Raw genomic sequence first — 23561 nt, forward strand, 5'->3', positions numbered from 1 at the left:
GCCGTGATTGTGTGTCCAATAAAGTGCAGCTCTCTTGTACAGTGGTGGATTGTGGTTTTTGATCCGCGCCGACTCGCTCCGGAAAACGTTTTCGTCTTTAGCGTCCCACAATGTCGGACACGCGTCCCGTTTGGAGGCTCTGATTAAAGTACAAACGCAGAAGCAGCGGATAAACTAGTTTTATTTTAAAATAAAGTCATGATTTTCTTGACAGGAGGTGCCACAGTTTTATTCTTTAGCAAAATTTGGAATCAAATTCATCAGACTGCTGCATTAAAAATATCAAAATAGTTCCAACTTAAATCTATTTACAGAACAAATACACAATGCAAATTGCTATATTATGATATAACTGTATATACAGCACAGAACACATTGTTCTTTTATCTCTGTATGTTTGACTGTGATTTCCAGGTTCGTAAGTCTTGGGCCGGATGTGGCTCAAGTGTCCTGGCGCTGCGCCGACCGTCGACCGTCCGTCCGCCGGTACGGTGTGTTCCTCAAATCTGGGGGCAGAGCAAGGACGGGCTTACCGAGACGAAGGCAGACTTTTCAACATCGCACGTGCGCGCGCAATGTTCACATGTCACGCACCTGTGATGATGTCCTCCAGGGCGCCGTCCTTCCCCTCGCGCACCTGCGGCTTCACCTGCCTCTTCTTCAGCTCTGCTATCAGGTCCATCTGGGGCACCTTGGGCCCCTGGGGGGGGGGAAAAAACAAAGGAGACATACGCGTGAATCATTTGATGTCGATCCAAATCCACGAGGAAAGATTCCTTTTGAATCTCGTACCTTTGGCGCTCCGGCTCTGTTGGGGGACGGCGTCTCTTTCTCCTCGGAGCTCTCGCTCTCCATCTTCTTCCTCCGCTGAATCTCTTGCTGCGCCGTCTGCGTTTTTTTTTTTGTTTTTTTAAAAAAAATGATCAACATGTCAGTGATGTTTTTTCAAACACACGGGCGACGGATAAAGAATGTGATATTCGTCCTCCCACCTTGTAGGCCTTTATGAAACGGGCGAACATCGGGAAGAACATGGCAGGCTGCGTGGTTTTGGGGTTCTCGCCGAAGTACTCCACCACAGAGCCGTAAGCCTCCTGGAGAGAATGTGCACGCGTGTTAGCGCGCGACACGTTGCTGTTGCTCAGCGCCGCGCGTTTGGCTGCGATGTGGACTGCGGACTCACCTGTGCCGTCTTGCTGTCTCTGATCAGCGACTCCAGCTGCTCGCAGTTGGTCTTGATGAACTCCTTCAGCACGGGGCTGTCGTCCTGCACCAGGAACTCCTTTTTGGTCAACTCCATCCCCCGCTCCAAGGAGCGGATGTCCTGCAGAATGGTGTCCAGGGACACTGGCAAAGAACGAGGAATGAGATTAGAACCTTGTTTCCTCTCCCCGATCTACGACAAGCTCCTGTAAACTGCACGGGCCTGTGTGTACAGTGTTGTACAGTACCGAGCGCTGCCTTGTCCACAAAGTGCAGCTCCGTGTGGAAGTTTGCCAAGTCGGCGTATTTGTCCTGGATGATGTTGGTGATGAAGTGCAGGAGCGTCTGCGAGCGGTCCGTCGACTTGGTCTCCAACAGCTGCAAGGTGCGGACGTTGAAACTGTTGATTTGGTTGTGAAGGTGAAAGGGTAAAGCTGCAAGGAAAAGCTACTCACCAGGTCCAGACTCTGCAGCCGGAAACCGTACGCGGCCCCTCTCTTGCTGCTGTTCATGTAGTTACCGAAGGCGAGAACAATCTGCAGGGGACGCACGCGTGAGATGACTTCTACAGAATCACACATTTTTGGAAAAGCCCCGCCGGGATGTCGCAGTGTCTCTCACTTACTTCTAAAATCTTTTTCAGCTTTACTGAAGACTTGATGGACATGGACGCAGCGATGATGGAGTTCAGTTGCTGCAGACGAAGTGGAAAACCAAATCAATACATGGGGGTTGAAAAAGTCTCAAGTGTCTTCCCACACGAGCCGCCGTGCGTTTGGAAAAAAACGAAGACTCTCACCGGCTGCACGCGTTTCACAGTCTCTGGGAAATTGCCCATGAAAGTGAGGGTGTTTATCCGCTGGCTCAGGCGGGGAATCTTCCCGAAGCGCAGCATGAATTGGTCCTCGTTGGCCAGCTCCTCCAGCGGGCGGCCGTCCTTCTCGTAGTTGGCCAGCAGCTTCGTCTCAAAGTCCGACGGTATGAAGTGCTCGAGCAACTCCAGGAAGTCCAGGGACAACGCCTGCTGGTCATACCTGCGCCAAAAAACAGAAGAGACGCGTCGGTTACGTGCATGAAGAGGATATGAAGACGTTTTAAAGAAGGGCGCCAGGCACGTACGTCTCGATGGCGGTGCAGATACCAGACGGGCTCATTCCCCCCTTGCGCAAAGTGATGGCCAGGTTCTTGGCCTTGTTGGCGTCGATCAGCGACGTCTTACTCGGGGCCTTCTGCGCCGCCTTCTTCTTTACACTGGCCATGTCTGTTGGATTACTCTGGGCCTTGGTCTTGAACTGTTCCTCAAACATGTCCATGTTCAGCTCCTGACGGTGACGGAGAGAGAGACGCAGAAAAAAGTTGTCGTTTCCTCTGCAGTTTTTCTCGTGGAGAATATTCTAAAATGGAGGAGGCGTTTCCAGTTTTCTCACCCCTAAGACCTGCTCGTCATCCAACTCATTGAAGACGGTGCCCGTCACCTGGTTCGGTTTTAGCGCCTGCCAGTTCAACAACGGCATCCTGAACTTGGTCTGAATGGTCTTCTTGCTCTTCAGCCCTGAGGGAACGGGAACAGAGGACAGGTTAAAACAAATGAGATCGTTTCTGCCACTTTGCTTCCAACTCGTGATGGTCGCCGCCACTTTTCAGCTTCTTCTTCCCAACTCCTCACCAGTGTTTGGAGCTCCGGGAGGGGCCGGGGGTCCAACACCAGGGGAGGGAGGCGGACGCGGGACCCCTGGGCCAGGTGGGGGGGGAGGGGGAGGCGGGGCTCCAACACCAGGTGGGGGAGGAGGAGGAGGAGGAGGAGGAGGAGGAGGTGGCGGTCCATCACCAGGTGGGGGAGGAGGTGGGGGAGGAGGTGGCGGTCCAACACCAGGTGGGGGAGGAGGAGTAGGTGTCGGCCCATCACCAGGTGGGGGAGGCGGTGGAGGAGGAGAGACAATCTGCCCTGCACCACAAGGAAGGGGAGGAGGTGGAGGAGGAGAGACAATCTGCCCTGCACCACCAGGAAGGGGAGGAGGTGGAGGAGGAGAGACAATCTGCCCTGCACCACCAGGAAGGGGAGGAGGTGGCGGAGGGCCAGAGGCTGAACCAACAGAGCTCACGCCGCCGGGCGCAGGGGCCGGGGCTGAGGGCGCCGCGTGGACGTACTCCACCACCGTGACGGGCACCACCTGGATGTCCAGCCCGCCGGAGGCACTGCGCCCCAGGCGGATCAGCCCCTTGTCCCGCAGCGCGTGGAGCTTCTGCTCCAGCTCGGAGGTGGTCTGGGGGCCGGAGGTGCTCAGGCGCTCCCTGTCTTTCTCCCTCTCCCGGTCGAGCTCCCGCTCCCTCTCCCTCTGCTGCAGAGCACCGACCTGGGAGCAGGACTCCCGCAGGCTCTCCTACAAGGTACAAAACGCAAACATAGTCTCACACAAAGGGCATGAAACACAAAATGCCTGAGAGGAGATAACGTTGCCATGATGCGTTTCGTGTGTAACTTTGCAGGAGTTTGGTCATTTTGACACTGAAGTGGTCAGATCCTTAAACAAATGTTACAATTCCTTCTGAATTCAAACTTTCACTAACACTTGTCGAGACATCTCACTTCAGCTGGTTGTGCCAGGAGGAAAATGCCGGGGGATCGTTCACCCTCTTGGCCGCCTGCTCAAAATGGATGAATTCATCAAATGGCCGTTGAGATATTTCAGTCCGGGGCCAACTACCACTTGCCCTCCGCACAGGGCCACGCTGCTGAAGATGATTCTGTTTTCCCTTTCAAATTAGGCTTGTTAAAATAAAGCGAATCGACGAGTCCTTTCGACCTCATTGTGACTAATCGCTGTGCAGATAGGCCAGCCCTCTCCTTTGCTAATAAACCTCATTAAGCGCTGTGCATGTCGCGGGGCCGCACTCACTTTGAGCAGCTCCGTCTCTTTGGTCGCCTGCATGAGCTGAGTCTCCAGGTCGGACATCCGCCCCGTGGCCTGGTCCTCGATCTCCTGCAGCCGAGCGCTCAGCTGCAACACAACGCACGACGACACTGCTTTAACATCAGAAGATACGCCCCCCTTTTCCCCACTGAGATTCCTCTATCTTTTTCGTTGTGCGGCCGACCTGCAGGTTGTGTTCCTGCAGCTCGTCCACGTGCTCCAGCACCCCTCCCCTGCCCTCAGCGTCCTCCAGCAGGGCGCCCACGTCCAACACGTTGTCCAGGTAGGCCTGGATCTGGACCTGCAGCTTCTCGCTCTCCGTTTCCTTTAGACTCTTCACGCACAAAGCACAGGGAAAAAAACGACATGTCATAGGAATACACCTAAAACCTATATCAAGAACGACATAGAATTCATTTACAGTAACAATGTGCAGGGTCCTAAATTGAAAGAATTCTTCGTGAACGACTGAATTGCAGCTACGATTCTGCTCCTGTGTCTGATACACACAGAATATGGTTAGAATAATGTTTTTGAATGGGCTGTGGGCTGATTATATTTAGATTAGATTTATAGAAGTTATGTGAAGTTATTCACACATATGCATGTTTTTTGGGGAAGAGAGAAAATTGCTGTGTTCGAATCATTCAGAAAAATTCTCTTACAACCGGAATTTGGCTCAGAATTAAAAATGCAGGGAAGTTGCTGCGCGATTTCAAACCAGCAGCAGCGACATCCCACTGGATGAGGAAGTGAGAGGCCAGAACTGACCAGCCGGACTCTGAGCACATCAGATGACAACACATGAACATCATGAGATGTTGTGAGAATTACAATTAATTTGCACTTTTTGATGGTGAACTTTTTTTAGCAGACTGCTGCTTATTCACACCTCCAGTAGTTACAGATCAACGTTATCATCATATCATAAGTTCAGTATTCACAATTTTTTGCCTCCGGGTGCTAAATGCTCCACTATGTTTACTGACGAGACTCAAACTGTCTTTTTGGTGTTTTGTTTTTTTTAGCTTTTTCAACTGAAAACTGTTCCCTGACAATGTAGTGTTGATTTCCACATTGTCAACACAACATTAGAACTACAAAAATGACAACTATAGCAGCTGTAATTCTGTTGGTTAAGGGTGAACCATGGTTTAGGTCGATTTTTTGAATCAAACAAAATGGGAAAAGAACACAACAAATGAAAAGAGAGAAGATCCGGCACCTAAAAGCTCCGGTCTCAGGATTTCTATTTTTCCATCGTGACGTTTGGAGCACCAGGCCTACTGCACGCTGACCGCTGACCATCGTCCATGTGCACTCACCTCCAGATACTTGTCCAGTCCGAGGTGAGTGAACTCGTACTGCAGGTGGACGCGGAAGTTCATGTTCTCCACCGAATGGACCACGATGTTTATGAACTGCATGCACGCCACCTGGACCGGGACGCAAGTGGCACAGGTCAAATCTCAAACACCCTCTTGTGGCTCAACGGCCGGGCTGCTGTGCGGGTGATGGCGACGTTCGCCAGACGTACCATGAAGTCAATGTTGCTGTCGTCGTTGATGAAGTACTCCATCAGCTTCTCAAAGCGTCTCCTCTCTTTGCTCACCTGAGGAGTGAGATAGAAACTTGCATTTGGATCGTCGCCCACATGGGGGAGCGCAAATGCCAAACTTTCTGAAAAGTTGTCTCTATGAGGCCACCTATGGCAGCCTACCTCCGTGAACGTGAATAAACCATTATACCCTTAGCCCTGTGCTCTACTTGAATTTAGAACTACACACACAGGCATGACTGTTTAACATGTGCTGAAATTGTGACTGCAGTGCATGTGAGAGGTGGACTGAGTCAGTCACAGGATGAGCAGCGCGTGAGGGGGAAGTCTGAAACAAAGGTCTGACTGCACGAACGACAGTCGAGAGTCAAGCGAGGCCACCGCCACTAGGGATAATCCCTCGGTTCACCTCTCTGAAGTTGTCAAAGGCGGAGAGAATGATGTCGTGTCCTCCCCGGACGAGACACACGGCGGCGAGCAACTCCAGCACCAGGGCTTTGGTCCTGTGGCATGCAGAGGAGAACAACACTGAAAGTTCTGGAGGCAGACACACTGTTAACGCACACACACACACACACACACACACACACACACACACAGACACACACACTGTCACTCACACACACACACACACACACACACACACACACAGACACACACACTGTGTCTTAAACACACACACACACACACACACACACACACACACACACACTGTGTCTCTCTCTCACACACACACACACACACACACACACACACACACACACACACACACACACTGTGTCTCTCTCTCACTCACACACACACACACACACACACACACACACACTGTGTCTCTCACACACACACACGCACACACACACAAACACACACACACTGTCTCTCTCACACACACACACACACACACACACACACACACACACACACTGTGTCTCTCTCTCACACACACACACACACACACACACTGTGTGTTTTACACACACTGTGTCTCTCTCTCACTCACACACACACACACTGTGTCTCTCGCTCACACACACACACACACACACACACAGTGTTTTACACACACACTGTGTCTCTCTCTCACACACACACACACACACACACACACACACACACTGTGTCTCTCGCTCACATACTCACACACACACACACTATGTGTTTTACACACACACTGTGTCTCTCTCTCACTCACACACACACACACACACACACACACACACACACACACACTGTGTCTCTCTCTCACACACACACACACACACCCACACACTGTGTGTTTTACACACACTGTGTCTCTCTCTCACTCACACACACACACACTGTGTCTCTCGCTCACACACACACACACACACACACACACAGTGTGTTTTACACACACACTGTGTCTCTCTCTCACTCACACACACACACACACACACACACACACTCACACAGGCGCTCACCTGGGATTCCTGCTGTTGAGACTGAGTGCGATCTCGTTCACACAGCGCGGATGAGTCATCACCTGGTTGAAACCAGACTGGAAGCAGAAGGGAGAGAAGAGAACAGACGGCCGATCAGAGAGCTCATGTGGGACAAGATGCAGGAAAACTATAATGATTCAATTTGTGTTTTTCTTTCATCCAGCAGAGAATTCAAGTACCAGCGTTTTATTTTTTGCTGACGGTGCGAGAGGAGCGAGGAGGATGTTAAGACTCTACCTGGTAGTTCATGATGGCTCGCAGGCACATTATGCACACGTGCACGTCGTCTCTCTGGCTGGACGAATGGGACTTTTTATGTATTTTGTTCCCCAGCGTGGAGCTTATCCTGTGAAGAGAGAGAGAGAGGGATAACAAGCGTTCTGCGGACTAATGATCGGATGGATGCTTCAAGAGAAGCTGCTGGATGTGCAGGTGGTTTGAAGAAATGCAGGAGATACAGAACATGCAAAACAGCTAATTATAACGAGGCAATCCGGCACAGTTTTGGAAATCCACTATGTATGTCTGTGTCATCGGTTGGAAGGAAAATAAAGAACGAAGTACTCCGAGGAGAATGAGAAGTAGAATGAGAGGAATCGAGATATTCATATTGCCTCAGTTTAAAGACAAACGAATAAAGTATATAGAGTTTAGAGTCGTACACAATAAATAATAAAGACATACTGGTTAAGTAGAAATAAAAAAGTTTGTTTCATATTTTACAAACACAAGAAATCAGTCACTTCTCATGAGAACATTTGTATTCATGAAAAATCTGTGGATCTGAAACCTAAATATGCAACAAAAAAGACATATACATATACAATCTGTTTATATACACAGAACTTTCTTGTACCTCACAGTCAGCGCCCGGGCAGCTCTGGTCATCCCGTGCGAGTGCGAGCTGCTGGAGCTCTTGGTCAAGTCTTCCAGCGACCTCTCTGCTGGCTTTCCCCGGTCTGACAGGGTGCCGCCATTTTCCACGCAGTCCACATCAAACCTGCGAGGGACAGGAACGCAGAATAAAACATCGGCGGCGACAAATGGTTTTTTTAACGTAAAAAGCGCCGTCAGATGCTGAGATTGCTCACGAGGCATCACTCTGCGCGTGGGACAGGTATTCCACCAGGACATCCAGACCGTTGTTGTGCTCACTGAGGAACTCTTGGGCCCATCTACAAAAAAAAAACAAAAAATAGAGTGAGGAATGAAACACAGACAGATTCAGAACTGAGGTTGGACTTAAAGCAAGACTATGTAACTTTTTTAAGAAGAAATATGAAATGTTTCATTCATAAAACCATAAAACTTTACTTGGATTTTAACTTTAAAAAATAACAATTTTATGATCGAGGAACTTTAACCGACAACTGATCATAACAGTAATTGAAAACTTAATTTTCTGTAGCACCAGTCTTTGGCCACTAGCGGCGCTGTGGGGCACATATTCTGCTTTTGTGACGTCGACACACGGGAAAATGAAAATGCACATGAAAAGAGCGTCTGCATGGCAACGCAATACACATTTCTAACATTGGTTTCATATCATGTTACACTGACTGAAAGTTGGAATGAAAACAAAAGACAGTTTGTAATCATGAATCATAACGTCTTGCAGGATCGTTTCGATGGGCACCTTCAAATACTTTCTTACTTACTCCTTTTGAATTATCATTGTGGAGGTTTTTATTATACTGTATTATACTGTAGTTTTTTGCTATTAATTATTGATTTGATTACTATTTTTAGGCCCACTCAGTTTTCTTCCTCTTTCTGCACTGAATATTATTAAGTATTTCTGCTTTAAAAAATAATAATAATAATAAAACTAAAAAAACAGGACAAAAAAAATGAAAATTTGAAATACATGAAGACAAAAAATTATGAGAAGACTAGAAATATCATATTTTTGGATGATAAAAGTTGCTAAAGGGTAAAAACATCAAATCAATTCACAAATAGACACTGAACAAGCTCACCCGATGTGATTGGTGCGGAGTGAGATCTCCAAATCTTTAAGAACCTGCGTTGCATCTTGGATCCTTTTCTTCAGCTGGAGAAGCAACAGAAACACGTGCGAGTCAGGACAGAGGACGCCACCGTGCAGGTATGGGAAACTCAGCGTGTGTCAGATATGAAAAGTGGGCAGGCGGCTTCACACTGACCCTGCGGGACACGACCCCCTGGTCCTGGTAAAAGCTCTTGATCTTGGTCAGGTAAGTGGACGGGGGACTCTTCACCTGGAAACGCTCCTGGGAAAGAGAAATGTTCACAGAGAAATTTTAACAACAACCCAGAACAGTTGACATGACTGGAGACATTTTGCCGGTGCCAGTTATTATTGGCTGTGTGAATACGACAGACACAGACCGCTCCCTGTCTCCATGCCAACGCCTCTCTCACTTGCCACCACAGAAACTGTGCTGCAAGCGTTTCTCACTGCACGCTGCCATTTGTCACATATCCACTGTGGGTGATTATGTACTGCACTTTGTGACTCATCATTGATACAAATGAATAAAAATGACTCTTACCTGATCACAGACTAACTCCCACTTCTTCTCGTTGTCATATTGACTCAATAGCTGCAGTTTATCCGGAGGCAAATTCATGTAGCTCTGAAAGAGAGGAGAAAAAGTGACAGGTCATTGTTTTAGTCTGGAGTAAATTGTACACATGAACATTTTCAGAAAAGGGTTTCAAATGTTTTGTGATATCTTCTTGACCCAACACCAATAAGAAAAGAATGTCTTTACTGGGTGTACGTGTTTTTGTCTTCTTCACATTCGTCACACTACAACCCCATCTTACCACCTCCGCTGTCCTTCAGCGCATGATTATTGTTGGTGGTAAATTCTCCAGCATTTCCCGCTTTATGCATATATATTAAAATGCTCAAAACCACCGATGCACCAGTGTGAGGCAGAAAAGGCCGTCCCACCTACGAGCCGGATGCACAGATGACTCAGTGTTTACACGCATGTGTTGATGGTTGTCAGTGGGTACCATGTACCTCAGAGTACAACGTTCTTGGAAATAAAAAGGTCATAACTAAGAATTTATTATAATATTAGAGCCGAATGATGAAATGTCAAATTTGATTCTGGAATGCAATATTTAATAAAGGTATAAAAAAAAATTAAAAAAGAAAGAATATAATTTGATTTCTGAGAATTTATTGGTCGGTTTTGTTCTTTTTAATAAAATTTAATCTCATAAACTATCGCAGTTGTTTATTTGGACTTTTAGTTTATCTCATCTTCACATTATGACGTACAGTCATTTTCCCCACCTTCCATTTCGCAGCTCTCTCATGCTCTCTGACAGTTTCCGTGTGAGTTATCGCCCTCGACCTACAGTCACATGTTCGCCCTCCCGCCATAAAGGTTATCACCCCGAGTGGAATGGTCTAGGTCTAAGTCTTCGGGATATTCCAGAACCTAATAAGAGAGTTTGTGTTGAAAAAAGCCTTGGATTACAGTGTCGATGTGATTTCTTTGGTCACAGGTTGAGTGAATAATTATTTTTATATTTACAGTATAGTTTTGCTCGAAGATGACTTTTTTTTCCTCAGACTACTTATATCCTCCAGATTCACATCATGACTACAGTCTGCCCCCGGCCCTATCACTGCTCACGCATCTGATCTTCAAAGCACAGACATGATTTCATCTCCAAAACTGGGTGTTGAGCTGAACTCTACCAGTGTCTACATTTAACCAGTGGTTTGTAGATGCGTTTATGTTATTTTCACATGTCAAAAAAAGGGAGTTGACAGCGGAAATGGCCTGTTGGTTTGCTTCCGCCGAGTGGAGCGCTTCACCCTTGGCGGGGCAAGGGAGGGGTCTCACTGCGGGTTTCGGTGTAGAGCACTTGAACACAAGTACGTTGAAAAACAGGGCTCACATTGTTTTCACTTCACCCAGCCTGAACTGACACCAGCTTAGAGTACAAAGTCCTTTACGGAGAAGAAAAGGCCACTCCTCATTTTCCGTACAGTCTCACACTTAAAGAAAAAGTACAAATTCTCACAACTAAGAAGAATTACAGAATGACATCTTTGCCAAAAGAGGAAGTGACATCATGCTTTCACTAAAACGCCTGAAAGTTAGCACGACAACCCACACTTCTGGTTCCCTCAAGCATTATGACATCTGTGTATTTTTTCGGATTTGTCAACTTATGTGAAAGAGTCACTCACACGAATTTAAAATAAAGATACTTTTTTGTGCATAATATTTTTCTACTAGGCCGGATGTTGGCCTTTTCAAGACCTTTTTCAGCCATTGCCAGATAAAAATGTGCCTTTTTTTTCATTTTAGATACAATAAATAAAACAGCAAGTTACAGTAAATACAAAAAAAAAACCTTGTTTCCGTTCCTAAACAAATGAAAAACAAACCATCTGGGTATAAAGTGGATAATTAATACACTCTGTGGCTGCTGTTGTCAGTCTGTCTGTGTGAATTTGTGTTCCACTCGTGTCTCCAATCACGTACAAAGCGGACTTGTTTACAGCAGTCGACCTGGAGACGACTGCAGACTTTGACCCGCCAATCATCCATGATGCAACGCTCTCGTGCAGCATCATGACAAATGAAATGGAACGTTTTTTCTCGTTGTTTTTGTTTTCCCCAGAGAGCAAAGCTACTACCGCGGGGTCAGTGAGGCCCGTCGCAGGAGTCCAACCTGGGACAAAGTGTACAAGAGTCAGACTCTGCATTGATGTTGCAGGCTGAACACGGTCGAGTGATAAGACGCGTGACAAAAACGGATATTTTCCCCGTGAGTGGAATCCTCCTGTAATGAAGTAGACTGACACCAGACGTAGCAAAGATAAAGATTTAAGTGCTTCAGTCTCCCTGTTGCAAAACACCCGCTTTTCCTCCGAGGCTTTTGTCTTCTGTCTGTTTGTAAGGCTGTCGAAAGAGTGGTGAAACACTCTTTCGTTGCTTTCCGGTCTGATGGTCGCACTCATGTAAATGTGTTATTCAACTTCCCTTTTTCCGGGCCAGCCGCCTGCGCCGCCTGCACTGATCACCCCTGTTGCTCGGTCTGACGTCTCCAAATAGAACCGCGAAGGAAAGACATCGTTGGCGATGGTATGGTGTTTATTGTGAAAACCCCCCCCCTTCTTTGAATGGGCCAGTTACTGAGGACCTTTGCAGAATGATAGAAGAGACTGTCTCTCAGACAACCGGGCCTGTGTGGGTGGAGATATTCTAAAAGGTTGCGAGACTACAAATCGAGCAGACATCAAATGTTTAGTGTATTCATTTAAAGAGCGTAAATGTTCAAAACTGAACACACATTTGGATTTGGTTCGGTTGTTTCTGTGCCTCCTGCTTAATTCTTCCCTGCCTGTAGTACAAACCCTGGCACTGGTAACACAGCGAGTGCATAATCTCTGTGTTCTTTTTGCATGAAGGGTGTGTGCCCCTCCGGTCGCCTGCGCGGCCACTCACCAGCACCACGTTGAAGCGCTTCTCCAGCTCCTCCTCCGGGGGCATGGGCAGTTTGGGGGGAGCCGGCTGCTTCTTCTGCAAGGTGGCCGTGGGGTCACCCATTCCCGAAGCCGCGCCGACTGAGTTCCTGGCCTCTCGGCCCTCGGCGGGTTCCGGCTCCAAGCCCCCGGCGGCCGCATTCCCCATCACTAATCTCCACAAGTAATCCAGGGGGAAAGCTGTGCACGAACCCCTTCTCCTGAGAAATCCGTGTATTCCAAAAACAGGCTGGCAAAACAAAGCGGGCGCTCCAAATTTACTCGAAAGGAGCAGGCCTACAGCGAGCCAAGTCTTTTGGGGTCTTCAGTGAGAGGAACATCAAGCTGCTGGCCTACTGCCTCCGCGTTGGTCCTGAGGACAGGCTGGGTGATGAAAGAAGGCGCTCTGTCCTCATGTCTCTCCTCCCATCATCCCTGCTTACTAGCAACTCTGGAAAAGGAGGTAGCGAGCCTCGTTGGAACCTCTAAGAAGAATTAACCACCGACACGTCCAAACTCACTGTTCCCTGAACCAGTTGACCGAGAAGTGCTGTGGTGAGGGTTAGCACAGAGGGCTGCATGTGTGAGAGGAAGGAGAGGCGACTGTGACACACCAAGCAACACAGACAGAAACCGCAGAAGCAAAAAAGCAGAAGAGTGACTTCCTGTGCATGACAGCAACAGAACCTGGGGGGGGGGGGGGGTTGGAGGGTAAACAGGGTAACTGTTAGGCAGGGCACGCAATGCAGTAGGTGGAGGGTGATGATGATGATGATGATGATGAGTAGAATAAGGTGGAGGAAACACGCGCTAACCAAAGCAGATGAAGATGAGGAGGAAACTTCCTCCGACTGAACCCTGAGTTCACGCCTGCGTCGCAGTGTTGAGCCGTTCGTTCTCTTGAACCCAGCTTGACTTACGCGGCTCCTGGGGGTCACATTTGTCCAGGTTGTTTTATTCTTCAGGCGAGGTCAGCATGTTGGTTTGTGGCAGTCAGGTACGTCAGGGCAGGGAGGCGACGCCTCCTCAGGAATTTGAGTGGAGGAGAGTTATATGTGATGACAATACAACTCCATTAAGTTTGAGATTCCCTGTGTATTAATGGAACAAATATATATAATTTTGTTCGGTTGTCGCGTCGACTCCTGTCGCTGCTGACGTCACTGTGTGAGATCAAAACAGCCACCAAAGAAATGGATCTCTCATCCATCAAAGGAGGCTTGGAACGACTCCCCCTCCTTTGGTAAAAAAATTATAATAATAACAACCAATCAGAATTAAATTCATTGCTGTCGTCAGGTAGAATTATGCTGTATCTCTAACATACTAAACAAAAATAAAGATGAAAGGAGTGTGACTTTTTCGACCAATCACAGAGCCGTTGATAGCTTCTCTTCTGCTGTATCTGGCTAGTGATGTGATGAGTTGTGAAGAGAAACGCCAACAATGGAGGGACAGGAGGAGGATATTACAATATATACTTGTCAATACATAATTGAGATTAACATTCCAACACCAGCCACAACAAAAAATAAAAAAAATAATCGAAGACCAACTCTGAAACAAATAAAATTGAGAAGACGGCTAGTGTGTGTGTGTGTGTGCTGGTCAGGTAAAAGTGATGTAGATGCTGAGCGACAGGGTTAGAGATGATTGTCCGACAGCGCCCCTCTGTGGTTGAAGATAAACACTGCACGTAGGGGCTCCTGCATTTTTGGCTTCCATTTAATTAATATTTAATATGTTTTACATGAGTAAAAGTGGATATCGACCCTGCGACACATGTAAATTAATAATTCAAATATAAATAAATAGTTGGCTAGTCATGTGTGATATGGTTGTCTTGACATATCTTGAACTTCTGGAGTGACGAATCACGAAAGCAACTGATCTGTTTTCCACCTGTTGTTTTTTCATAGACATAGAAAAATAGGGGAAATTATTATAATCGAATCGATAAGGAAAATCATTTCTAGTTTCAGTCCTAGTTGTAAATATTATAGATACAAGGGAAGCTCATTCCTGCCAGTGAGGGGGGAAGTGAATGCTAAATCAAATTTACTAGATAAAAAGTTGAAATTATGAGATAGTAAATCATAATTATGAGATGGTAAGTGAAAACAATGAGACTGTAAATCGAAATTATAATAGAAAAGTCTTAATCATTCGATTAAAAAAAGAAGACACTTTTTATATCATAATTTCGACCTAGTATTCATCTTCCCTTTCTTTCACTGGCGGAAATGACCTCCGATGAGACATTTCTCTTATCACTGAAATTTCACATTTCCCCAACTTTTTATTTTATTTTTTTTTTTAATTTTACTATTTTAAAAAGAGCATGAAATTGGAATTTACTAGATGCACGCGAAGGCAGCACGGCTGTCGGTACTATTGCGTTCCTCCAAAAAAATGACGGACCCGACAGCGTCGCCTGAAGATCACTGGAAAGTGAGTAACTCGGATCAATTCAGGTCGAATCTTCACTGTAAAAAACGTGTGTCTGCAGTTTGACAGCAGCAACAAAGTGACAAGCAAGGAAGTTCTGTCTGAAAGTCGACGTCCTGCTCGGGAGCAGCGCTCTGTTAGCTCCGCGGCTAACGTTAGCTTGTAGCCGCTAGCTAAGCTAGTCAAAGTAAACAAACCGCCCCTGAAGGTGTAAATCATGTTATTCGCTCCTCATTCAATCAATTCGATCGGGACATATTGTCAGTGAACTGATCGCACGGACGGACAGAATCAACTTTCTATTTCTGTTTCATTTGTTAATCCTTCCTTAAGTAAAGTGCAGGTTTATTGGAGAGTGAAGTGCAACATGTAGGAGTTGTTAGCTTTAAACAACAGAGTCAAGGTGCATTGTTGTTATTGTTCTGCTGCAGACAACGACACAACGAAAACAAATGTTGCCCCTGTTTTGAAATTGAGGAATTATTTGTGATGAGAGGATGACTGTTGTCTTATCAGAAGTATTGACTGAGACTCCCCACAGGATGACGTCCTGTACAGTTCATCATCTGGCATTTCATATGGAAAAGCAGCTGTCACTCACTTGGCTGTGATCCTTTGATCATGCAAATCTACACTATATTTATTGATTATTTCCAATTGAAGGTAACATTTAATACAGGTGTTATTCAGGCTGCCCTGTTTGAATGTGTTTCTAGTGGAGCAGCAACAGTTATAATCGATTAGTGATCGACTACTGAATGAACCGACACCTATTTTGATAATCGATTCATCGACTTGTTTATGGGAAAACAAGGCAAAATTCTATTATGTCAGCCTCTTAAATGTGAATATTTTTCTGGTTTCTTTGCTCCTCTGTGGCGGTGACCTAAATATCTTAGGTGTAAAATACACGTCATGTCGTGGTTCTCAAACCCCGATGGACATTTCCCACCATCGATAATGAAGATAATCGTTTGCTGCGGCCCTGATTTCCAGTGTGACTGGAGAGAGTGAAGCCCGTGCACACGTCGCAGGACTAAACAGGTGTTTTGGGGCTTATACCCCCTGGAAGCACCGGACAAAACTGCACCTGACCACAGATTGTAGTGACCATTGTGTTGTGCTGCCCTAGATCCAACATCAGACCTGTGATTGAAGTCATTATTGCCGCGGCTCTTTACCACCTGCGTACTTGAACAGGACGAATCAGTGCAATGCTCAGTGGGGCTTCTTTGGTCGTGTCCATCAGGCCAGCTAGCTGTTGGCTCTGTGTATTCAAGGCAGCACAATTTTCCTCTTGTGGTTCCTTTCAGCCTCTCAGCCTTTATTTTTCCCCTCTTTTTTCCGTCCTCGTTGTCTTGTGATGGCACAGCAGACAGATGGAGCTTTCAGCGACAGCGGCTTTGACCACAGTGAGTATTCAGTCAGGTTATATCCTCATATTTGATATTTTTACACTATGCGATTGTGACCTTGTGTTTTTTGGTTGCTGAGTGTCTTTTTTTCCCGCTTGTATTGTTCCGCAGGTTTCTTTACCGAAACTGCCAGAAAGGGCACCGTTGTGTCCAGGGCCAACAGCATCGGCTCGACAAGTGCCTCTTCAGTACCAAACACAGGTACTGTGGTCGTAACAGCGACGGTCTGTGGAGTTAGAAGAGAGATTATTATGTTTAGATTGTGTGTAAATGTTCGCTTCACATCGCACTAAATGTTTCCTCTAAGATCTTTGCACTTTTAGTCCTAATCCAGTTACACGCATTGTAAAATGCACTCAGTCGGAGCCTGCTTTCTTTCACTCTGCTTCCTGCTACCTGAAAAGAGAAACCTGTTGTTCTACTCATTACGGTAATAACAACAGAGAACTTAAAACAGAGGACTTTGTACTGCACAATCTTGTTTCAAACTGTTCTATTTGTATAAGTTTGATTCAGATTCTGTTGACAGAGTTTCATATATTTTATGGAATAACACAAGCTCTGCATAACCGTTAGTGCTCCTGCCTCTGAAATTTTGCCTTCTCCCTGCCAAGGGCTTTTATATCAGTTGCTGCCTGTCGATAAATCATTTTGCGCAGGCCAGTTCAAAGTTAATTACAGAAGTCATTATGACCTAAGTGAAGCATGAACCATCTTCTCTTGCACGCATCCTGTTGACATGAAAAAGGCAAGATAAATCTTTCAAATTCATCTTTAAGTTTGTTGCATTCGTCAGTTTGTGAACACGCATTCGGTCACAGTCGGAGGCATGTAACTTATCTGAGTCTTAAATATGTCATTGAACAGATGATGAAGATAGTGACTACAGACATGAGACGTCGTACAAGGACTCGTATAAAGATCGACGGAGACAAGCACACACGCAGGCTGAGCAGAAGCGGAGGGATGCTATCAAGGTAACGCTAGAGTACGTTGCAGTTGGTCCCTGTGACTTACATGAAGAGTTTGAGTTGTATATATTGTATTTTGCTGTAGTTATTAATATTTTTTCTTTTTTTCAAACTGTAGAAAGGCTATGATGACCTCCAGGCAATAGTGCCAACCTGCCAGCAGCAGTCTGAATTTGCAGTGGGAGCACAGAAGATCAGCAAGGCTACGGTTCTGCAGAAAAGTAAGATGTGTTGTTGTCTCTCTGGGTGAACTCGTAGATCTACCATGAAATATTTAAGTAGTAGTTGATTTATAATTTGACAATTAGCCATCTCTTTCAGGGCATGATCATAATAGGAAGAATTCAGCGAGGCTCCGAAATTGGCATCATTACAAAGTAGTTTTCTAAAAGAGCATGACACAAATCTGCATTCATGCTGCTCATGACCCATAACTGCAGATACATTCTCACTGGCAAAAATGAAAAGAGCGTACATGCTTCAGATATAAATTGGCAAATTCAGATCGCCCAGATTCAAATGTCACGCTGCGCAGAGATATCGCCACGTCAGGGTTTCTTTACAAGGGGGAAAAGAGAACATGGCAAAATTTCATGGTCGGAAACTTGCCAGCATTTACTTCAGTACAACCCGCTGACTGATGCATGTCTTCTTCTTTTTTTCTTCTCAGCGATTGACTACATCCATTTTCTTCATAAAGAAAAGAAGAAGCAAGAGGAGGAAGTTTCTGTGTTAAGGAAAGAAGTGATGGCGCTGAAGATCATGAAAACGTAATGAAGTTGTTCAACGTCTGTCCAAGTCAAGAAACATTTTTTTTCTTTCTTTTTCCCCCCCATTATCTACTACACAGTTCCAATTTATCTGCTACACAGTACCACGTAGTTGAAGGCAAACCCTGACCACATAACTGCCTCATTTGAATTTAAAAGTCATGAATGTTCTGCATCCAGAGAGATGAAAAGATGGAGTTTAAAAGAGAAATTCCCCGACCAAAAGAGAAATCTCCTTTGATAGGAGCCCTTACACAGTATTAAGTCGAGTTACTATCAGATCTGAAAAACAGATGGAAATGCCCTCGACTAAAAGCATTAAATGCTGCGTTGGGATTTCTACGTTTGTTAATCCCCTTTATTAAACATTGTGGCCATTAATGAAGTTTATATTCTTTTTTTAAAATTAGGAACTATGAGCACATAGTGAAGGCCCACCAGAACCACCCACAGCAGGGAGAAGACCAGGTGTCCGACCAGGTCAAGTTCAACATCTTTCAGAGCATCATGGATTCCCTCTTCCAGTCTTTCAGCAATTCCGTGTCAGTGAGCAGCTTCCAGGAGCTCTCCGCCTGCGTCTTCAGCTGGATCGAGGAGCACTGCAAGCCGCAGGTGAGGAGTTCGTTTTTGCCCGGCAGACATAATCACATGCACTGCTGTGTATAGAAGCATTAAGAATGTGTGTATGTGCAGTTAATGTTGAGATAATTACAGCTCCTGTGCTTCTTCTGTTCTTCCCCTAGACGCTGAGGGAGTTTGTGGCCGGAGTTCTCCGGCAGCTCAGCGGTCAGCTTTATTGATCCAGTGAAACCTCCTGGACTTGAGTGAGTTTTGTCGGGAACTGCTCTCAGCCTCCGCAGCACCTCTGCTCATCTGTGAACTCCCTCTCTGCAATCGGATAACCTCAAGCCACAACGTGGGGCAGAGATGAGATAGTTGCTTTGGGATTGAGCAGTTATATGTTTGAGAATGTTAAGTGTGAGTGGAGTATTCACACTTCTTACTGTTGTTCTGCTAAGAAATGAATGTTAAATGCATCAGGGAGGCCAAACTGCAGCATCTTGTTGTTGTCACTCTGCAGTAACTGACGCTGCACGTTTCTTCTCGCAGATGAGTAAACTGGGGGCCTTAGTTCTGCAACCTTTTGATTTAACAAATGGAAATAATAGGGTTCATGGAAAAACCTGCGAGTCCACACATTCACGTCGGTCACAACAACCCTACGTTTGTAGTTTAATGCTGAGCTCCTCTCAGCTTCAGCTCACACACACCGCGAGTCCACCGCACCGCACCACTCCTGAACCTTAGCAGCGAAGAGGGAAAATACTCCACTACTGTTTCTACTGCAGGGTAACTTCTCCTAACTGTGCCTTCAGGCCGTTTATTGATTTCTAGCTTTAGCGAAACAAACTGTGAAGTTTTTATTGACGCGGCTGGGACAAGTCGACAAAGATGCTGAACTCTTGTGGGTGTCAGGTGTGTAATGCAGGCAGCAAAATGTATGTGTGTATATATATATATCATGACTTTGACAATAATTAAGCTACAGCGCACATTATGAAGACATTGTTTTATATACCTGCAGTTATTCAGTTGCAGCAATACGTGTTTATTTGAAAGATGTTAAATACTAAGTGTTTTTTGATCAACCTGTCAAATTGCAATTTCTCCTCAAGTGACTTAAAAATCTCCTCTCTTGAAATTTCAGTGGTTGTCATGCGAATATGATAAATGTTGTTTACTTTTGAGTGCCGGGGCCTTGTGTGATCAGTAGTAGTTCATTAGAAAATCGTGTGATCGTCAGCATCTGTCTTTGATGAGACTGTCACAGATTTACAGACAATTTGCACCGAATGAAAATAGCGAATGTTTAAATAAATGACAAATATTTTCTTGACGGTTGAAAGTTTTGTTCCTGTTGTCATTTTACTGTTTTTGCTTAAAATCAAAGGTAAACAACCCTGTCTTGCTGCCTCAAGTATTTTCTTCTTTAAAAAAATAAATAATTTGCATTCACTGGTGACTATCAGATTCCTGTAGGATCAAATACAATTAATTTCACCTGCTCCGCCATAAACAGCGTTTTCAAAAATAATGTTCAACAATTTTTGTCGACACTGTGACAAACTAGTTTAACTAAAAGTTTATGACTGAGGTTGTAGTCTGCATTGGTGTTGAGCTTTGTACTATCAAGTATCACTGACAAAAAGATGAGCTTAGTTCTGTTGTTGAAGAAATTCAGTCTGAATTGTCCGCATCTAAAGTTTCTGTCATGAAAAGTAAATGACTTGGTAAATAAAAAAGTAAAAGGTGATTGACAAGAGAAGGAAAAATGGGACAAACACCTATAACAATCTTTAAGTCATGAAAAACTGTCCATACTTTATTACTTTCTCTTTTTTTTTAGTTTTCAAAACACGTAATCAGAACAACAAAGAATATAAACCTCCGAAAGCCATAATAAAAAATATTTTCATTTCAACATGGCGTATAAATATACTATAAATTAAAAAAAGCTGTTGTTCCACTCATTACTTGTTCAAAAGAAATTATAGATAAAACAATGTGCTGAGGCTCGGGAGCGAGTAGGCGAACAAGCGCTTCCTTGTTCCTTAGGTACTTGGAACAACCACCTTACAGTCCTCGTCCGTCTCTACTCCGACTTCATCCTGTGAGGGCCGCACAGGGTGAATCGTTATACATTTTTGTACTGAGAACAAGAAACGGTGGCACAAGGGCAAAACGTGCACACGGTTACAGATCCTTTTTTTTTAATGAGCCTCTTTTACTCACCAGGAATTCCTTTTTGCTCTTGGGATATCCCTCCAAGATGGAATTCATCATGTCTGAAGCCTAAAGGAGAAAACACATGAAGTTTAAGGCTTTAGTGGCAAAAACGTATGTCTGTGTGTAATAACAATGGTTGTCTTTACAATTTACCTTATTTCTTTTTTTGCCTTTCTATGTACAGCTTTTAATAGAAGTAACAATAGAAGGAACAAAACATTGATTTCCTTTGAATCATACTACATTTGTATTTAATATTTACCAACTTAAATATTTAAAATGTGGTTCCACAGGAGCTACAGTTGTAGATAACTTTGGTTATTAAGTTGCACCTAATTAAATTCATTTAACTCAAAATATTCATTTAGGGCCTCAACTAACTTATTTTCACTATGTGCCATGTTAATTGTTTAGTCTGTAAAATGCTATAAAACAATGTCTTTGAAGCCACAGTTGCGTCTTCAATATGCATTTTTTTCTGTCTGATCACATCTCAAAACCTTAAATATCAATCTCTGTCTACATTACCAGTCGCTTCCTCTTTTTCCACTCTTTCACGTAAACCGTCCGCTCTTTGTAAACCTGTAAATTTAAATGTTATGAGGTAACTGTACAGAAAACGGGGAAGAGAAAAAAGATTTCTAAAGCTGGTGAGCTGGAACTAGAAATCTAAATGCATTCAGTAGGTACCTTCTCCTTCTCTTCAGGTGTGACGTGATTTGTGGCCGACTTTATCTTCTCCAAGCGCGTTCTGTACCCGGAACACTCCGCTTTCAGCTCCTGGATCTCTGACGTCATTTCCTCGGTTGTCAAGGAGCTGTTGAGCTCCTTCAGCTCTGTTATCACGGATTTCACACGGTTACATCCCCTCGCACACAAAGATATAGTACAATAATAATAAAAAACATGGCCCCCTGAGCTTGGACCTGCGCAAAAACATTTACTGTACTTGTGCAACATCCTGTGAGAGAAAAAAACAGGCTCTAGCAAAACAGAGAGGAACAGTGTCTGAGGATGCATCACTCATGTTGGAATTACGCTGGTGCACAGGCTCTACGTTGATTTAGTCTAAATAAAAAATGTAACTGTGTATTAAAGTACAGTAAGTTGATTTGGCCCTAATATTTAGATTTAATCATTTTTTTACCTGCATCTAACTGTTTGCAGCTCTGTGTGACGGACTGAGCCTCGGCAGCGAGCTCTGAGATCTGCGAGTCCATCGCCTTCAGGTCCGCTTCGCTTACATCTTTGAACTGAGCCTGTGGGGAGGGTCAGCAGACAGTCAGTCAAGAGTAACAGTTTGTGTCACTCTGAGCACTGCGTCATGTCTACAGCGACACGGCATTTCACACTGACCTGATCGGCAAAATAAATCTTTTGCTTGCCGTACGTCTTCTCCTTTATCTTGCCCTCGAGAGCCAGTAGCTCCATGGCTTTGACCACGGCCTGGTGAAATCAGATACACGATCAATCATATTTTACCACCCACACACCCACACACAACCCCACACACACACATTACTAGACCTTATGGATTCAATTCAACTTACAGTTTTGCCAAATCCATGCTGCTTTTGTAGATTACAGAAGACATCCTGGACACTGTACGGCCGGTTCTTCTCATTCAAATAGGCAAGGATGAGAGACGCACCTGTGGATGACAGCAGGACAGTCTGATCAAATGAGCAGCAGCAAAAAAACACACACACACAATTGTACATACGTGTACTATTGAATTAAACTTAATAGTCCTGTCATTTATCAGGATCCGGTCTAGAACAGTTTACCTGAGGAACGTCACTGCCTGTTTTTAAATCATCTCTCAAAACTCTTTTACCAAATATCTTTTGCATACATTTTTATCCATTACTGTGATCTGTTTTGTGAGTAATTTCAGTTGGGCTGATTTCATCCCTTAAGCACAGTTACGTCGTCTTCTACTCTATGTACCACAACGCATACATTTATTTTTATATTCCGATCAAGACGATGATGTGAGCTGTCGTTGAGAAGTGGGCGTGTCTGGAGAAACGTCACATCATGGTTTGAGCTCTCTCGAGTCAGCTAGCTTGTCATGCTATCTGGCTATGAATGTAGCTAACGATAGCCGTTAGCTTCTTAGCTAAGCGTTCAAACGTATTATCAGTGACATCTAACAAACATCGCTCGCCCCGTACAAGTGTCACGCACACACACCAGCCGGAAACGTCACACTGCGACATGACGCCGACTCTCGACTCACCGTTGTCTTTTTTACTCATCGCTAACTCGTCCACTTTCACTTTCCAGCTTTCCAAACCGAGTTTCGCGCGAAATATGCGTCACGAGAAAAGATCGTTTGTGTCTGCAGATGCGTCATTCATGTAGAAATTACGCTGGCGCACGGGCTCTACGTTGATTTATACCATAAAAAACCCCACATTAATTGCGATTAAAGTACAGTAAGTTGATTTGGCCCCTAATATTTTGATTTGATAATTTTTTTATATATAAAGTTGTAAGTAAGTTTTTTTTGGCTCAGTCCTACTACTGCGAGGTTTAGGATATCCGGA

General features: G+C 44.9%; 3 protein-coding genes across 5 annotated transcripts; 1 reads left to right on the plus strand and 2 right to left on the minus strand.

Annotated features, from left to right (window-relative positions):
* Window positions 1–163: 163 nt before the first annotated feature.
* Window positions 164–13676, minus strand: fmnl1a (formin-like 1a). The gene is made up of 26 exons (XM_035616222.2): window positions 13434–13676; window positions 12602–13305; window positions 9671–9754; window positions 9302–9388; window positions 9116–9189; window positions 8228–8311; window positions 7993–8136; window positions 7374–7482; window positions 7116–7192; window positions 6083–6176; window positions 5653–5727; window positions 5441–5551; window positions 4300–4449; window positions 4101–4202; window positions 2870–3584; window positions 2631–2755; window positions 2323–2525; window positions 2003–2237; window positions 1829–1897; window positions 1659–1739; window positions 1452–1581; window positions 1184–1347; window positions 993–1094; window positions 793–888; window positions 595–700; window positions 164–506 (listed from the first exon to the last, which is right to left on the minus strand). The coding sequence occupies exons 2-26, from the start codon at window positions 12785–12787 to the stop codon at window positions 442–444; spliced, it is 3468 nt and encodes a 1155-aa protein (XP_035472115.2). The 5' UTR covers window positions 12788–13305; window positions 13434–13676; the 3' UTR covers window positions 164–441.
* Window positions 13677–14949: 1273 nt separating this feature from the next.
* Window positions 14950–20124, plus strand: mlx (MAX dimerization protein MLX). 3 transcript variants are annotated; one of them, XM_035616229.2, is made up of 8 exons: window positions 14950–15069; window positions 16442–16478; window positions 16593–16682; window positions 17349–17458; window positions 17571–17673; window positions 18123–18222; window positions 18633–18834; window positions 18966–20124. In XM_035616229.2, the coding sequence occupies exons 1-8, from the start codon at window positions 14980–14982 to the stop codon at window positions 19020–19022; spliced, it is 789 nt and encodes a 262-aa protein (XP_035472122.1). In that variant the 5' UTR covers window positions 14950–14979; the 3' UTR covers window positions 19023–20124. The 3 variants fall into 3 exon arrangements, with proteins under 3 accessions (XP_035472122.1, XP_035472121.1, XP_035472120.2); XM_035616228.2 differs by having other exon boundaries at window positions 14967–15069; window positions 16439–16478; XM_035616227.2 differs by having other exon boundaries at window positions 15011–15069; window positions 16380–16478.
* A 454-nt stretch (window positions 20125–20578) lies between these two features.
* LOC118289311 (PSMC3 interacting protein) lies at window positions 20579–23376 on the minus strand. The gene is made up of 8 exons (XM_035616230.2): window positions 23252–23376; window positions 22560–22660; window positions 22366–22455; window positions 22157–22268; window positions 21700–21845; window positions 21538–21591; window positions 21016–21075; window positions 20579–20891 (listed from the first exon to the last, which is right to left on the minus strand). Exons 1-8 carry the CDS (start codon window positions 23268–23270, stop codon window positions 20835–20837), a joined length of 639 nt encoding a protein of 212 aa, XP_035472123.1. The 5' UTR covers window positions 23271–23376; the 3' UTR covers window positions 20579–20834.
* Window positions 23377–23561: the final 185 nt, after the last annotated feature.

The sequence above is a fragment of the Scophthalmus maximus genome, chromosome 17, assembly GCF_022379125.1.
Source record: "Scophthalmus maximus strain ysfricsl-2021 chromosome 17, ASM2237912v1, whole genome shotgun sequence".
Taxonomy (NCBI): domain Eukaryota; kingdom Metazoa; phylum Chordata; class Actinopteri; order Pleuronectiformes; family Scophthalmidae; genus Scophthalmus; species Scophthalmus maximus.

Excerpts from the sequence above, each read along its gene's own strand:
- mlx (XM_035616228.2), top strand. The coding sequence starts at position 14,980 with ATGCACGCGAAGGCAGCACGGCTGTCGGTACTATTGCGTTCCTCCAAA. Across the intron at positions 17,459-17,570 it reads AGCGGAGGGATGCTATCAAG|AAAGGCTATGATGACCTCCA; the intron begins GTAACGCTAGAG and ends TTCAAACTGTAG. Across the intron at positions 17,674-18,122 it reads GGCTACGGTTCTGCAGAAAA|CGATTGACTACATCCATTTT; the intron begins GTAAGATGTGTT and ends TTTTCTTCTCAG.
- fmnl1a (XM_035616222.2), bottom strand. The coding sequence starts at position 12,787 with ATGGGGAATGCGGCCGCCGGGGGCTTGGAGCCGGAACCCGCCGAGGGC. Across the intron at positions 9,755-12,601 it reads AGCGCTTCAACGTGGTGCTG|AGCTACATGAATTTGCCTCC; the intron begins GTGAGTGGCCGC and ends CCTCTCTTTCAG. Across the intron at positions 2,756-2,869 it reads TCCCGGAGCTCCAAACACTG|GGCTGAAGAGCAAGAAGACC; the intron begins GTGAGGAGTTGG and ends CCGTTCCCTCAG.
- LOC118289311 (XM_035616230.2), bottom strand. Across the intron at positions 21,592-21,699 it reads CACCTGAAGAGAAGGAGAAG|GTTTACAAAGAGCGGACGGT; the intron begins GTACCTACTGAA and ends TTAAATTTACAG. Across the intron at positions 21,076-21,537 it reads GGAAAAAGAGGAAGCGACTG|GCTTCAGACATGATGAATTC; the intron begins GTAATGTAGACA and ends TTTCTCCTTTAG.